Source organism: Entelurus aequoreus, linkage group LG27 (genome assembly GCF_033978785.1).
Source record: "Entelurus aequoreus isolate RoL-2023_Sb linkage group LG27, RoL_Eaeq_v1.1, whole genome shotgun sequence".
Classification (NCBI taxonomy): Eukaryota; Metazoa; Chordata; class Actinopteri; order Syngnathiformes; family Syngnathidae; genus Entelurus; species Entelurus aequoreus.
In genome coordinates this window covers 25,397,269-25,413,997 of record NC_084757.1, presented here as the reverse complement: position 1 = coordinate 25,413,997, position 16,729 = coordinate 25,397,269, and the positions used below count along the sequence as shown (strand labels likewise).

General features: G+C 42.1%; 1 protein-coding gene across 1 annotated transcript in view; it reads right to left on the bottom strand.

The window, feature by feature from the left end:
- Positions 1-882: 882 nt before the first annotated feature.
- sema6bb (sema domain, transmembrane domain (TM), and cytoplasmic domain, (semaphorin) 6Bb) overlaps positions 883-16,729 on the bottom strand; it is a 521,655-nt gene continuing 505,808 nt past the window's right edge. Inside the window, exon 19 of the mRNA XM_062039291.1 lies at positions 883-3,418. Within this exon, the coding sequence (XP_061895275.1) occupies positions 2,529-3,418 (890 nt within the window). The 3' untranslated portion in view covers positions 883-2,528. The remainder of the gene's footprint in view (positions 3,419-16,729) is intronic.

The window sequence follows — 16,729 nt, the reverse complement described above, 5'->3', positions numbered from 1 at the left end:
TTCGATTACGCATGCACCTCCTGGTACCCTAGCACCTCCAAAACCCTCAAATCTAAACTCCAAACATCTCAGAACAAGCTAGTCAGGTTACTTCTAGACCTCCACCCCAGATCCCACCTCACTCCTACCCACTTCTCTAAAGTGGGCTGGCTCAAGGTGGAGGACAGAGTTAAACAACTTGCACTGAGCCTAGTCTATAAAATCCGCTACACCTCCCTGATACCGAAGTACATGTCAAACTACTTCCTTAACGTAAATGACCGCCATAACCACAACACCAGGGGGTGCTCCACTAACCACGTTAAACCCAGATTCCGAACTAACAAAGGTCTTAACTCATTCTCTTTCTATGCCACATCAATGTGGAATGCGCTCCCAACAGGTATAAAAGAAAGGGCATCTCTATCCTCCTTCAAAACCGCTATAAAAGTTCACCTCCAGGCAGCTACAACCCTAAACTAACACCCTCCCCGGATTGCTAATAATCAAATGTAAACAATCAAATGCAGATTCTTTTTCTTATGCCTTCTGATCTCTCTCTCTCTCTCTCTCTCTCTCTCTCTATGTCCACTACTTGATGTCCATATCCCCACCCCCCCACCCCACCCCCCCTCCACACTCCTGATTGTAAATAATGTAAATAATTCAATGTGATTATCTTGTGTGATGACTGTATTATGATGATAGTATATATGATAGTATATATCTGTATCATGAATCAATTTAAGTGGACCCCGACTTAAACAAGTTGAAAAACTTATTCGGGTGTTACCATTTAGTGGTCAATTGTACGGAATATGTACTTCACTGTGCAACCTACTAATAAAAGTCTCAATCAATCAATCAATCAATTAAAAGAATCATTCCACACGTTTTTCTCCCGTTTCATAACAAAAAATGTTTGGATATTTTGCTTCGTTTTTACATTATTGTACTTTTTTTTAATGTTAATAATGGTAAAAGTTGGTCCTTGCATCCATCCATCCATCCAATTTCTACCGCTTCTCCCTTTCGAATGTGTGATTAAATCATACAATTAAAAAATAATGATTTTTTTTTTTTTTTAATTGAACAAAATATCTATGATTGTCTTATTATTTTTAAATAATTGTTTTCAATGTTATTGTTGGCTGTGGCTGTTCTTTTATACATCTGTCTTGTATGTGTTGAATTAAACTACAATCCATATTTGCATGTTTAAATAGGCAATATAATTAATGTAATAAATAGTTTTATTTAAGATACTTAATACTAGATGGGTTTTTAAAAATAAAATAAAAACCTGAATTAAAAAATTACTAGGATCCCTGTAATTCACCTACGTGGCCACTAGGGGCACCATCTCCCATGCTTGTTTTACAAGAAGCTTTCTAAAGTCAGTTGGATTTGATTTGATTTTCTTTAGTTTGAATACTTTTACGACACTTCTTTCACACAACAAACGTTTATTTCTTTACACAGTCAGATTTTAAACTTATAGCGAGGAGACAGGAAGTTGCTCCTGCATAGCGATGAGCAATAGAACTGACTGCAGGAGCGTTGGTGTTGCACAACAATAAACGGGGGTGGGGGGGGGGGAAGAAGGCGCGGCACAGAAAGAAGGTCACATGACATCATGAAGCAATGTGCGGATGTAAACAAAACATCAGGCAGCAGCAGAGGACGCCTGTATTGAGGACGCTGTGGGTGCTAAATCGGCGGCGACCTCCTCCCGTGGACCAAGCACAGGAGGTCTTATCCGCCATGATGGATGGAGCTCATTGACATTCGCTCCCTGACTCATTTGTTAGCCGCACAAAGAGGCTCAGTGTGGGCCACAAGTGGCTCACGTCCTACGGGGTGGACTTTTAAGGTCAGAGGACAAGATGGAGGAGGGGGGGGGGGCGGGGCTTTGTTCCTTCAAATGGCAAACAAAAGGTGTCTTTAATCGTGTTCATTATTGCTCTCTTTCCTTTGAGACCTCACTTTGGATGAAACATGCGGGACCACAAAGTGCAGCGCTCGGCCGCGGCCGGCGGAGGCGCCGTCGAGTCGGTCGGGACAAGATCGGCGCCGTGGGCAACGACGCCGCCACGGACACAGGAGTTCAGAACATTCAGAGAAACATGTCGATTCCGAATATCGAATGGGGCGGCGAGAGGTCGCTTATTGTTGGGGGCGGAGACTCGACGCTCGTCGCAGCTTCCTTCAGGATTTGGGGTCCGCTTGTGAGGCCACGCCTACCCATGATGCACTGCTCTCTGGCACAGCTACGCTAGTTCAAGTCAAGTAAACAGTTCGCTTGAAGACGAGTCCGATTGTCTTGCAGTCTTTCGGGTCGTAGCACCGAGGGGGCGGGGCTGGGGGCGGGGCAAGGGTGGTCACACTTTTATGGCTGAACTTTGCTCCTGGTCTCTCCCTGGGTCTCTGAGTGGCGTCAGGACTTTGAATGGCGGTGAGAGAGGACATTCGGGTGGGGGTGGGGGGGGGGGGAGCAGGACTTTAAATGGATCCGTTTACTCCAGTCCACTATTGGACCGCACTTCACCTCACTGGCCACTAGGGGTCCTCTCCCCCATGTTTTTCACCAGAAGGCGGCTGAAGTCGGCCAGCTGCCCGAGCCCCCTCGGCGCGTGCATGTCGGGCCTGATGAGGCCCTGGCGCTGGGGGTGGTACGACCCGGCGTTGTAGTTGTTGAGCGCCTCGTGGCTCCAGCGAGGCGCCCCGTAGTCCATGTGGGGCGTGGGGGCGGACACCACCCGCCGCCGGTCGGGGGAGTCCTGCGGCGTGGCGGGGTAGATGTAGTCCCCGGCTGAGTTTCTCAGGGCGCCCGCGGGACGGCTGCCGGCGTGCTCCCCCCGCTGGGTGGCGAGGATCAGGTAGCGCTGGCGATCGGCGTGCGGGGGCAGCAGGACCTCGCCCGGCTCGTCGATGCGCACCATGCCGCCGCCGCCGCCGCCGCCGCCCTGCAGGAACTTGGAGCTCAGGTAGATGACGGAGTTGTTAGGGGACGTGAGGAAGGTCTGACTCGGGTCCCAGTCGCCGTCGGGCAGACGCAGGAGCCGCTTCTGCTGCAGCGGGGTCTGCTCCGGGGTGGGCAGCAAGCCGGGGTCCACGTCGCCTTTGGGCCACCCGTTGGTCGAGACGAAGGGGTTGTCCGCCTGCGAGTCGCGCCGCTCGCCGCCGCTGGTCCTCGTCACGCTCATGACCGAGCCGCTGCGGCCTTGGCCCAGCATGCCCTGCTGCTCCTTCTCGTTTTTGCGCCGCGCCCCCTTGGCGCCGGCTCCTCGGGCGTGGCGGTGCCGGTGACTCATGATCCAGCAGACGGTGAGGCCGGAGAAAAGGGCGCCCGTGGCGAAGGCCGACACGGCGGAGACCACCAGGAGGTTGACCGACACCAGACCGTCTGGCTCCTTGATGAAGGTCTCTTGAAGTAACCCTGGCAACACACAACACATCTTGTTTGTGGAACTCTTCTATCATCCATACATCCATTTTGTACTGCTTGTCCCTCTCAGGGACAAACATCTTTAATAATTGTCACTGAGCATTTATTTATTGATTACACAACTTTCAGGACATCTGCATAACGTGAATTCTAGCATTTTGACCAAAACCCAGAGTTGGCGCCAGGGACGTAGTGCCAAATTCTGGGCCCTCGTACAAGACTCTCGAAGGCCCCCCCCCCCCCCCCCCCCCATCCCACCCAGAACCCAACACCTCATACACACAAACTTGGTATGTTTGCCATTTTTCACTCTTTGTCTCATGGCAGCCATTTGTTTGAATCAAAAAAGTTCATTACTTGTGATTTAGGGCTATATAAATAAACATTGATTGATTGATTGATTGATTACATTTCTCATCAGAGGACAGTCGGCACCCCGTCTTGACAGAAAAAAACAGAAATGCAGAAATGTTTGGAGGAAACCAGGCCAATACCATCCCTACAGTGAAGCATGGTGGTGGCAGGAACTGGGAGACTAGTCAGGATAGAGGGAAAGATGAATGCAGCACTGTACAGAGACATCCTTTATACAAACCCCGTTTCCATATGAGTTGGGAAATTGTGTTTGATGTAAATATAAACGGAATACAATGATTTGCAAATCATTTTCAACCCATATTCAGTTGAATATGCTACAAAGACAACATATTTGATGTTCAAACTGATAAACATTATTATTTTTTGGCAAATAATCATTAACTTTAGAGTTTGATGCCAGCAACACGTGACAAAGAAGTTGGGAAAGTTGGCAATAAATACTTATAAAGTTGAGGGATGCTCATCAAACACTTATTTGGAACATCCCACAGGTGAACAGGCTAATTGGGAACAGGTGGGTGCCATGATTGGGTATAAAAGTAGATTCCATGAAATGCTCAGTCATTCACAAACAAAGATGGGGCGAGGGTCACCACTTTGTCAACAAATGCGTGAGCAAATTGTTGAACAGTTTAAGAAAAACCTTTCTCAACCAGCTATTGCAAGGAATTTAAGGATTTCACCATCTACAGTCCGTAATATCATCAAAGGGTTCAGAGAATCTGGAGAAATCACTGCACGTAAGCAGCTAAGCCCGTGACCTTCGATCCCTCAGGCTGTACTGCATCAACAAGCGACATCAGTGTGTAAAGGATATCACCACATGGGCTCAGGAACACTTCAGAAAACCACTGTCAGTAACTACAGTTGGTCGCTACATCTGTAAGTGCAAGTTAAAACTCTCCTATGCAAGGCGAAAACCGTTTATCAACAACACCCAGAAACGCCGTCGGCTTCGCTGGCCCTGAGCTCATCTAAGATGGACTGATACACAGTGGAAAAGTGTTCTGTGGTCTGACTTGTCCACATTTCAAAATGTTTTTGGAAACTGTGAACGTCGTGTCCTTCGGACCAAAGAGGAAAAGAACCATCCGGATTGTTATAGGCGCAAAGTTGAAAAGCCAGCATCTGTGATGGTATGGGGGTGTATTAGTGCCCAAGACATGGGTAACTTACACATCTGTGAAGGCGCCATTAATGCTGAAAGGTGGAGCAATATATGTTGCCATCCAAGCAACGTTACCATGGACGCCCCTGCTTATTTCAGCAAGACAATGCCAAGCCACGTGTTACATCAACGTGGCTTCATAGTAAAAGAGTGCGGGTACTAGACTGGCCGGCCTGTAGTCCAGACCTGTCTCCCATTGAAAATGTGTGGCGCATTATGAAGCCTAAAATACCACAAGGGAGACCCCCGGACTGTTGAACAACTTAAGCTGTACATCAAGCAAGAATGGGAAAGAATTCCACCTGAGAAGCTTAAAAAATGTGTCTCCTCAGTTCCCAAACGTTTACTGAGTGTTGTTAAAAGGAAAGGCCATGTAACACAGTGGTGAACATGCCCTTTCCCAACTACTTTGGCACGTGTTGCAGCCATGAAATTCTAAGTTAATTATTATTTGCAAAAAAAAAAAAAGGTTTATGAGTTTGAACATCAAATATGTTGTCTTTGTAGTGCATTCAATTGAATATGGGTTGAAAAGGATTTGCAAATCATTGTATTCCGTTTATATTTACATCTAACACAATTTCCCAACTCATATGGAAATGGGGTTTGTAAAAAAACAATGCTCACCATCCAACCAGATGGAGCACAGTTGCAGCACCATTGAGAGGTGCTGCAAAGAGGAAGGGGCAAAACTGTCCAAATATAGGTGTGCCAAACTTGTGGCATCGTATTCAAAAAGACTTGATGTTGTAATTGCAGCCAAAGGTGCATCTAAAAAGTATTGAGCAAAGGCTGTGAATAATTATGTACATGTGGTTTTATTTTTTTATTTTTAATAAATCTGCAATTTAAAAAAATTGTCATTATGGGGTATTGTGTGTAGAATTTTGAGGACAAAAATGTATATATTCTATTTTGGAATAACGCTGTAACATAACAACATTTGGAAAAAGTGAAGCACTGTGAATACTTTGCGGCTGCACTGTATGTGCCCCGACAGGTTAGTATTAGTACAGGTTAGTACTAGTACAGGTCAGTACTAGTAGAGGTCAGTACTAGTACACATACATTAAAATATCAATAACAAAAATCATCACCACATACTCATTCACATTCAGTTTATTAGGAATGTGTTAATAATTTTTAAAACATGTAAAAAACAATTTGGTTTTGGACTTTTTAAAAGATGACATTAACATATCTACATAAGTATGATGATGTATAAGTAGAGTTATAAAATAATAAAAAAATATATAATTAAAACATCTTTTAACCTGTCGCTCACTTAGATATGTTTATAAATATGTTTCCCTTTAATCCAGAATGTCAAGTAAAGATGATCTGATCCACACAAGATAATATGAATGATTCCTATTATTATTAGGGCATCTCCTGGAGGTTGAGTCTCCACATCTTTGAAAACTCTCCGTTTCTAACTTTAATCGAGGGTCCTTGAACGCACCACAGTTAAGTGCAATGAGATGCAAAACTTGTATATAACTTTCTACATTTTACTCTTTTATAGTTTTGACCTTTCTTCTATCACCTCATCCTCGCTCCACAATGTTGGTGCTGGATGTGAATGCTTAAAAGTGAGTTTTGATGACGTTATGGCAGGGCTGTCAAACTCATTTTAGCTCAGGGGCCGCATGGAGGAAAATCTGTTAAAATTATTAAAATCATGGCATTGAAACTAAAAAATAAAGACAACTTCAGATTGTTTTCTTTGTCTTACTTTGACCAAAATTACAACAAACACATTCTGAAAATATTACAATAAAAATATAGGAAAAAATACCGGCCGTGGTAAAGTTTAGATCCATGAAGGAAGGAAGAAAGTGAATGAATGTTTATAACTGAATACATTTACATATGCATAAAAATTAGTTTTCTTTTTTTTAATGAATTAAGTAACGTTTATGACAACCTTTTACCAAAACACAATATAGAATGCGAGATATAACAAGATAATGCATACATTATAATTTGTTTTCAAAACGATTACAAAAAAGTGGGAAAATGTACAGTTGGACCCCCTTTTTATGACTTGATGGGGTCCCCGGGACCCCATTTTGAAATTCCTAGCCCCAACACTGATGTGAGATATTACAGGATAATGCATACATTTATCATTGGTTTGAAAACGGTTACAAAAAGGTGGGACCCCAAAAATGTACTGTGGGACTCCATTTTTATGACTTGATGGGGTCCCCGGGACCCCATTTTGAAAATTCCTAGCGCCAACACTGATGTGAGATATAACAGGATAATGCGTACATTTATCATTTGTTTTCAAAACGGTTACAAAAAGGTGGGACCCCAAAAAATTTCTGTGGGAACCCATTTTTATGACTTAATGGGGTCCTTGGGACCCATTTTGAAAATTCTTAGCATCAACGCTGATGTGAGATGTAACAGGATACTGCATACATTTATAATTTGTTTTCTAAACGATTACAAAAAAGTGGGACCCCAAAAAATGTACAGTTGGACCCACTTTTATGACTTGATGGGGTCCACGGGACCCCATTTTGAAAATTCATAGCGCCAACACTGATGTGAGATATAAGAGGATAATGCATACATTTATCATTTGTTTTCGGCGTGGCGAAGTTGGTAGAGTGGCCGTGCCAGCAATCGGAGGGTTGCTGGTTACTGGGGTTCAATCCCCACCTTCTACCATCCTAGTCACGTCCGTTGTGTCCTTGGGCAAGACACTTCACCCTTGCTCCTGATGGCAGTGTGTGAATGGGTGAATGTGGAAATACTGTCAAAGCGCTTTGAGTACCTTGAAGGTAGAAAAGCGCTATACAAGTATAACCCATTTATCATTTCAAAACGGTTACAAAAAAGTGGGACCCCAAAAAATGTACAGTTGGACCCCCTTTTTATGACTTGATGTGGTCCCCGGGACCCCGTTTTGAAAATTCCTAGCGCCAACACTGATGTGAGATATAAAAGGGTAACGCATACATTTATCATTTGTTTTCAAAATGGTTACAAAAAAGTGGGACCCCAAAAATTTACTGTTGGAACCCCTTTTAATTACTTGATGGGGTCCCCAGAATTCCATTTTTGAAAATTCCTAGCGCCAACGCTGATGTGAGATATAACAGGATAAAGCATACATTTATCATTTGTTTCAAAACGGTTACAAAAAAGTGGGACCCCAAAAATTGACTGTGGAACCCCATTTTTATGACTTGATGGGGTCCCCGGGACCCCATTTTGAAAATTTATAGCGCCAACACTGATGTGAGATATAACAGGATAATGCATACATTTATCATTTGTTTTCAAAACGGTGGACTCTCTTTTTATGACTTGATGGGGTCCCAATTGAAAATTCCTAGCGCAAACGCTGATGTGAGATATAAGAGGATAATGCATACATTTATCATTTGTTTTCAAAACGGTTACAAAAAAGTGGGACCCCAAATATGTACTGTGGGCCCCCATTTTTATGACTTGATGGGGTCCCTGAGACCCATTTGAAAATTCCTAGCCCCAACACTGATGTGAGATTTTTTTTTAATGAATTAAGTAACGTTTATGACAACCTTTTACCAAAACACAATATAGAATGCGAGATATAACAAGATAATGCATACATTTATTATTTGTTTTCAAAACGATTACAAAAAAGTAGGAAAATGTACAGTTGGACCCCCTTTTATGACTTGATGGGGTCCCCGGGACCCCATTTTGAAAATTTATAGCGCCAACACTGATGTGAGATATAACAGGATAATGCATACATTTATCATTTGTTTTCAAAACGGTTACAAAAAAGTGGGACCACCAAAAAGGTACTGTGGGACTCCCTTTTTTTTACTTGATGGGTCCCCATTTTGAAATTCCTAGCGCCAACGCTGATGTGAGATATAAGAGGAGGCGTGTCTTAATGAAATTAAACAATGGATGTCCGCTAACTTTTTTGCAACTCAACGCTAAGAAAACGGAAATGCTGATTATCGGTCCTTTCCCTTTCATCATGCTCAAACGACATGTATTTAATAATAACCACCAATAACATTTGACAACCAAACAATTAAACAAGGCGACTTGGTAAGAATCTGGGTATTATCTTCGACCCAACTCTCTCGTTTGAGTCGCACATTAAGAGTGTTACTAAAACGGCTTTCTTTCATCTCGGCAATTTCGCTAAAATTCGTTCCATTTTGTCCACAAGCGATGCTGAGATCATTATTCATAGGCGTTCGTTACATCTCGTCTCGATTACTGTAACGTTTTATTTTCGGGCCTCCTATGTCTAGCATTAAAATGATTACAGATGGTACAAAATGCGGCTGCTAGACTTTTGACAAAAACAAGAAAGTTTGATCATATTACGCCTTATACTGGCTCACTTGCACTGCTCCTGCACTGCTTCCTGTGCACCTAAGATGCGACTTAAGGTTTTACTACTTACGTATAAAATACTACACGGTTTAGCTCCTGCCTATCTTGCCTATTGTATTGTACCATATGTCCCGCAAGAAATCTGCGTTCAAAGACTCCGGCTTATTAGTGATTCCCAGAGCCCAAAAAAAGTCTGTCGGGCTATAGAGCGTTTTCTATTCGGGCTCCCAATACTATGGAATGCCCCTCCCGGTAAAAGTTAGAGATGCTACCTCAGTAGAAGCATTTAAGTCTCATCTTAAAACTCATTTGTATACTCTAGCCTTTAAATAGACTCCCTTTTTAGACCAGTTGATCTGCCGTTTCTTTTCTTTTCTTTTTCTTTTCTACTCTGCTCCCAACCCGGGGTGGACCAGCTAGCCTGTCCATCAGGATGGGGACATCTCTACGCTGCTGACCCGTCTCCACTTCGGGATGGTTCCTGCTGGCCCCACTATGGACTGGACTTTCGCTGATGTGTTGGACTTTCACAATATTATGTCAGACCCACCGACATCCATTGCTTTCGGTCTCCCCTAGAGGGGGGGGGGGGGGTTACCCACATATGCGGTCCTCTCCAAGGTTTCTCATAGTCATTCACATTGACGTCCCACTGGGGTGAGTTTTCCTTGCCCGTATGTGGGCTCTGTACCGAGGATGGTCGTTGTGGCTTGTACAGCCCTTTGAGACACTTGTGATTTAGGGCTATATAAATAATGATAAATGATAAATAGGGTTATACTTGTATAGCGCTTTTCTACCTTCAAGGTACTCAAAGTGCTTTGACAGTATTTCCACATTCACACACACATTCACACACTGATGGCGGGAGCTGCCATGCAAGGCGCTAACCAGCAGCCATCAGGAGCAAGGGTGAAGTGTCTTGCCCAAGGACACAACGGACGTGACTAGGATGGTAGAAGGTGGGGATTGAACCCAGTAACCAGCAACCCTCCGATTGCTGGCCCGCCCACTCTACCAACTTCGCCACGCCGCTCCTCATCAAACATTGATTGATTGATTGATTGATAATGCATACATTTATCATTTTGTTTTCAAAACGGTTACAAAAAAGTGGACCATGCTGCCAAAAATGACATTTTAACCCATTTTTATGACTTAATGAGGGTACCCGGGACCCCCATTTTTTAAATTTCTAGCGCCAAACTGGTGTGAGATATAACAGGATAATGCGTACATTTATCATTTCTTTTCCAAACGAATACAAAAAAGTGGTACCCCAAAAACGTACTGTAGGACCCCCATTTTTATGACTTGATGAGGTCCCTGGAAACGGACCATAGGGGCGCCACAAATGTCATTCACACTCAAAAATGAGAATACCCCGTGGCTGTTGGATAGAAGCATCCAATGTCTCCCTGCGTGGGTAAAGACCGTCACATCCTGTCCAGCCAAGGTGGCGCTCGTTAACGGCCTTCATTACGTTAAGCGGCGAGTGATTTAATCGTCGCTATTACCGCCTTCCTGATTGAGAGAGGCCCTTTACATTAAGGTATGTTTCACAACATTAGCATTATAGGGCACACATAATAATTGTGGGCATTAATTGGGAGTATTGTTCTTTTTGCTGTTATAAAAGTGTAACCTGGAGGATGAACAGAAGGCTGCTTTAGAAATAAATAGCATTGTTGTGTACAAACAGCAGTGGAAGTTCCTCTGAGACAATTATGGAAGATAAATGAATAAACGCGCCACCGCAGGACAGGAAGCCATAGATCAATTAGAAGTACGCCTGAAGGCAAGCAGAACTCGTGGGACTGACAAGAATGAGAATAATAATAAAGCGGCGCCAAAGGAAGCAGAGGTCCCAGGCGGAAGTCGCTGAAAGAACATTGGAACACACGAGGCTTTTGACAACACACTAATAGTTGTTGTTAGATGGATACACAAAAGCTTGTAGAATGATCACAGAACATAACATGAGTGCTAAAAGTCCTCCACAACATTGGGATTGATGCCAACAGCCAGTTAGCGTGCTAATCTTTCACGTCACAGCAGGCCAGTGTCAATGGGTAGTTTGTCGTAAAAATTTTTTTTAATAATTTCAAATTGCACGTCATGCTAGCAACTTTTAGAAATGTTCGTCTAAGTCAGGGGTCCCCAAACTACGGCCCGCGGGACGGCTAACGGACCGCCAGCGTCATAATCCCAAGTTAAAAAACAAACAAAAATACATAATTTTAAGTAGTACAATACATCATAATCAGTAACCAGTAATTTATTTTAATTGATTTGTTCAATAAAAAGTTCATGTTTTTTACCGTATTTTCCGGACTATAAGGCGCACTTAAAACCATTTTTTCCCTCAAATTCGACAATGTGTCTTACAACACGGTGTGCCTAATGTATGGAATAATTCTGGTTGTGCTTACCGACCATGAAGCAATTTCATTTGGTACATGGTGTAATGATAAGTGTGACCAGTAGATGGCAGTCACACATAAGAGATACGTGTAGACTGCACTATGATGGCAATATGACTCAAGTAAACAACAGCAACATTTTATATGTTCCATTGAAAATATAGAACATTACACACGGCGCTCAAAAATGTATCAAAATGTTTTAGTACAACTTTGGTAAGCTATGCAGCCGCACCGCTTGTTGTGCTTCAACATACAAGTATTATTATGGTGTGTGTATAAGGTAAGACATATTATCTGGCGTTTTGTTTCGCAATATTATGCAAAAGCAACTTTTCTTACCTTCTGGTACCTGCTGATCTGTATTTGGGATCTGCATAAATCCTGAAAAATTGCGCGCTTCCGCCTTTGTAGTCGATAAGCTTCTTCTTTTTCTCTATCTTCTTGTTATAGGGACATTCATCCTCCGCTGTTGCCATTTATAATATAAAGTAGTGTAAAGTTCTTACTTACATCTGTCAGTAAACTAACCAAGAAAGCGCTAAAACATACCGGTGTAGTGAGTTTACATTATTCACCCAAGGAACTTTAGTTATTAGAGAGTTCCGGTCAGATGGTTTTTCACGGGACACATTTCCGGTGTGAGGAGATGCTGCTCCGTTATTGATTGAAGTAAAGTCTGAATGTCATTAAAACAGTTAGCTCCATCTTTTGACACTTCCTCCACTCCCGTCCTTGCACGCTACACCAAAGAAATGGTCTGTAAAACATCATCTATGCAACATTTTGAACCACCTTTACATGTTATGTAGACCACAAGGAAGTTTTTTACATTTAGAAAAAATAAATAATAATATGACTCCTTTAATGGACCTTATATATGAAAAAAGATAACAAATAGACCATTCATGGGCAGTGCGTCTTATAATCCGGTGCGCCCTATGGTCCGGAAAATATGGTATATTTTGGACATACAATACCTGTCTTAAGGGTCAAACTACAAACAGTATTTACATTTTAGAGTTTGCTGCACTAAAAACAGACACTTTGCAGCATATTTTCTTACTAATTTGATATTTGAGTGTAACAGCCTAAAAATAGTACTTATCAGTACTGTCAGCCATATTACATTGCACTGCTCAGTCAATACGGATCAACGACACCATTGAAGCTGCCAGTCTTTATCAAGCTCAAAGTTGAATTGATCAAGCGGCCTTGTTGGTCAGTCAATGTCCTCCAGTGCTTTAATGAACAATCCAATGAAGCTCCGTGACGCACGCGGACTCTCTCACGCTCCATTTATGGGACATGCACATGTCAATGAACTCCATTATTACGGTTGACAAGTTTTTACAAATTATTTCAAGCCATAATTTGTAGCGCTACACTGACAAGAAGCTACATTTCCTGCAGTCACGTTGAGACAGCACTAAGAGGATGTAAAGTTATGCCTTTTTTCCCCCCATTATATTTGCAGTTAAATTAGGGCTAAAAGTTTTGTACTTGAAAAAAACAGAAAAATACAATACAATACAAATAAGTGCACACAATTTTTCCCAGTTTGAATAAAATGATGATTTGCTCTGGTAATACTTCTGAATAAATTATCTAAATGTTTCACTTTCTTTTTTAGATTAAATTTTTTTTATTTTTAGATTCACACTTTTGGGCCGAATGTGTCGTGGGGCAGTGCCGCACAAAAAAAAAAAAATAAAATAATTTTTTAAAATTTATTTATTTATTTTTATTTTTTTAATTAAATCAACATAAAAAACACAATATATACATTATATATCAATATAGCTCAATACAGTCTGCAGGGATACAATCCGTAAGCACACATGATTGTATTTCTTTATGAAAAAAATTAGAAAAAAAAGACAAAACCCCCCCCCCCCCCCCCCCCCCCCCCCCTGTCTGTGGGACAAATTTTCAAGCGTTGACCGGTCCCCAGCTACAAAAAGGTTGGGGACCACTGTCGTGGGGGACATGTCATCACCTGAGAGGGGTGTGGCATCTTGGCAAACAACTTGGCAAAAAGGGTCCTTAAACGTCCCTTATCACGTTGCCCCCAGGGAACGTAATGTGGCGCTATTTATTTCTTAGTTGTTACCATGAATTGATTAACGTGGTCGGGGTCCACGTTAATCAATTCATTAAAATCATCCCTTAAACGAGTTGAAAAACTTATTCGGGTGTTACCATTTAGTGGTCAATTGTTGGGATGCATGTTTTGACACATTTTCCCTCTTTTGTGTGCAGCAGCTCGGGAGAAGAGGAGTGGAAGTGAAGCATGAATGTGGTTTCCCTGCTTGCAGTGTGACAGTGAAGGCAGCAGGTTGCACTCTCCTCCCTCCTTTAAATGATACTCCTCGTCTTGTCCGACAACAAGAGAGAAGGTAGAGGAAGAAGATAATCCTCTTTTGTTAGCCATTAATCCTCTCACTCTCTTTCCACACGGCCTCTATTAACCACCCCAGCTTTGATCAGCAGCGTGACGGAGGCTTAGTTTTTCCAAAGGGAAAAAAAACAAAAAACCTTGTGTACACTTTTAAGGCAAGAAACAGATGTGGTGGAGTTATGATTTTATTCCCACCGCGTCCTCCGAGGATAAATAAACTAAAAGGCCAGTAAGCACTTTTTTTTTTTTTTGCTGCTTGTTTAACATTCCCGCTGATGACGAGGGCAGACGGAAAAAGTCCGTCCGCAATTTGTCAGCGTTTGGTGGAAGGTCGATCCCGAATCAGTAAAAGTGAGATGTAAACTATCAGCATGAAGGTCTGATACCATTCATACTGAAACCAATCATCCATCACGCAGGTTGTCAAACTCAAGGCTCAGGGTCAAGATCTGGCCCGCCACATCATTTTATGTGGCCTATAAAAGCACTGACATTTTTTATGACTTAGTTATTCTACTGGTATGCTTTTATTTTAAAGGTGTGTCTTTCTGGACGACATGTGCCAAACTCAAGGCCCCGGGGGCCAAATCTGGCCCGCCGCATCATTTTATGTGCCCCGTAAAAGTACTGACATTTTTTTTAATGACTGTGTTATTTCACTGGCGTGCTTTTATTTTGAAGGTGTGACGTTACGAGCCACATCACATGGGTCAGGATCCAGCCCACCATATCATTTATGTGGCCTGTGAACAATTGTGCGTCCCATAGCACTTCATTTATATCACGAGATGTAATTGTTCTTTAAAATGATTCCCGGGCGTGGCCACCGCTGCTGCTCACTGCTCCCCTCACCTCCCAGGGGGTGATCAAGGGTGATGGGTCAAATGCAGAGAATAATTTCGCCACACCTAGTGGTACTTTAACTTTAACTTAAAATTTTGACAAACAATACAACAATTGTGCATGCAACTGCAGATCTTCTAAACCTTATAATTATCTGATCATGCAGCAAGATATTGCAAATATTTTATTATCAAAAAATAAATACCCATATTAAGGTGTCCAATTACAACTTAATTTTTTTTTTTACTTCCAATACAATTCAGTGTAGGAGCCTTGAGTTTTGGCCGATACATTAGGATATCAGCACAAATCATAGTACATTGTTGTATTATTTTGCAATGTCGAAGTAAAATTCGTCAAACAAAGAACAATGGTGGATATGAAAAACACTAACCTATTTATTATTAACAACATGACAGATTTATGATGTCTTTAAATTCAAGTAGAGTGGTAATTTGCTTCTTTGACGACACCTAGTGGCCAAAATAATTCATTAAATTAAGCTCATGTCCTGCTTTGCACAAGTAAATGTGCTGCAGGATTGCTTGTATCGGAGCTTACATTAGACACTTTACATGCAAGTCGATATCATTTCATCATTGTTTTTTTGCTGATATCGGACTGATATCATTATCAGATTAGGACACCCCTAAACTAAATATGTTGGTCACCTTGACTTATGATTTATCCGTTAGTAAAAAATATAAGAAATATGAGGTGATTACCGTAAATTCCAGACTATAGACCGCTACTTTTGGTTCTACACTTTGAACCTTGTGGCCTATAAGAAGGTGCGCCTAATTTATGGATTTTTCTTCGCTGACGGCCATAAAAAAAAAAAAGTTCTCAAAAAACTAAACAAGCAAATGCACCGAGAACGTGTTTTATTGTAAGTGCTATGACGCAATATTTTGGTGGCTGAGTTTGCTCAATGCAGGTGCTGCTGTGTCCCTCCATTTAGTCCTTTCAACCGGAAGTAGAAGTGCCGTTTAGTCTTTTAGCTGATCATAGCGTTCTACTTGTATGGATTCTTAATTCGTCACTCCAAGCAACGTTTGTAAGTTTTACAATATAACAAACTGTTGATACTTACTAAACCATCCCATTTGGGATGACTGTAAGAGTGTTTTCATGCATATGTGTACATACTATTGTAATGTAATGATGCCAGTGTTGTTAGCATTAGCTAATATGCTATAACCTTTATGTTAACAATGTTAGTATTGTTACCTCACAATGAAAGAGACAGGACTGGACTACAGGCAGGCCAGCCTAGTACCCTCACTCTTTCACTACGAAGCCACGCTGTTGTAACACGTGCAGAATGTGGCTTGGCATTGTCTTGCTGAAATAAGCAGGGGCGTCCATGAAAAAGACATTGCTTGGATGGCAACATATATTGCTCCAAAACCTGTATGTACCTTTCAGCAGATGTGTAAGTTACCCATGTCTTGGGCACTAATACACCCCCATACCATCACAGATGCTGGCTTTTGAATTTTGAGCCTATAACAATCCGGATGGTTCTTTTCCTCTTTGGTCCGGAGGACACGACGTCTACAGTTTCCAAAAACAATTTGAAATCTGGACTCGTCAGACCACAGAACACTTTTCCACTTTGCATCACTCCATCTTAGATGAGCTTGGGCACAGCGAAGACGGCGGCGTTTCTGGGTGTTGTTGATAAATGGCTTTGGCTTTGCATAGTACAGTTTTAACTTGCACTT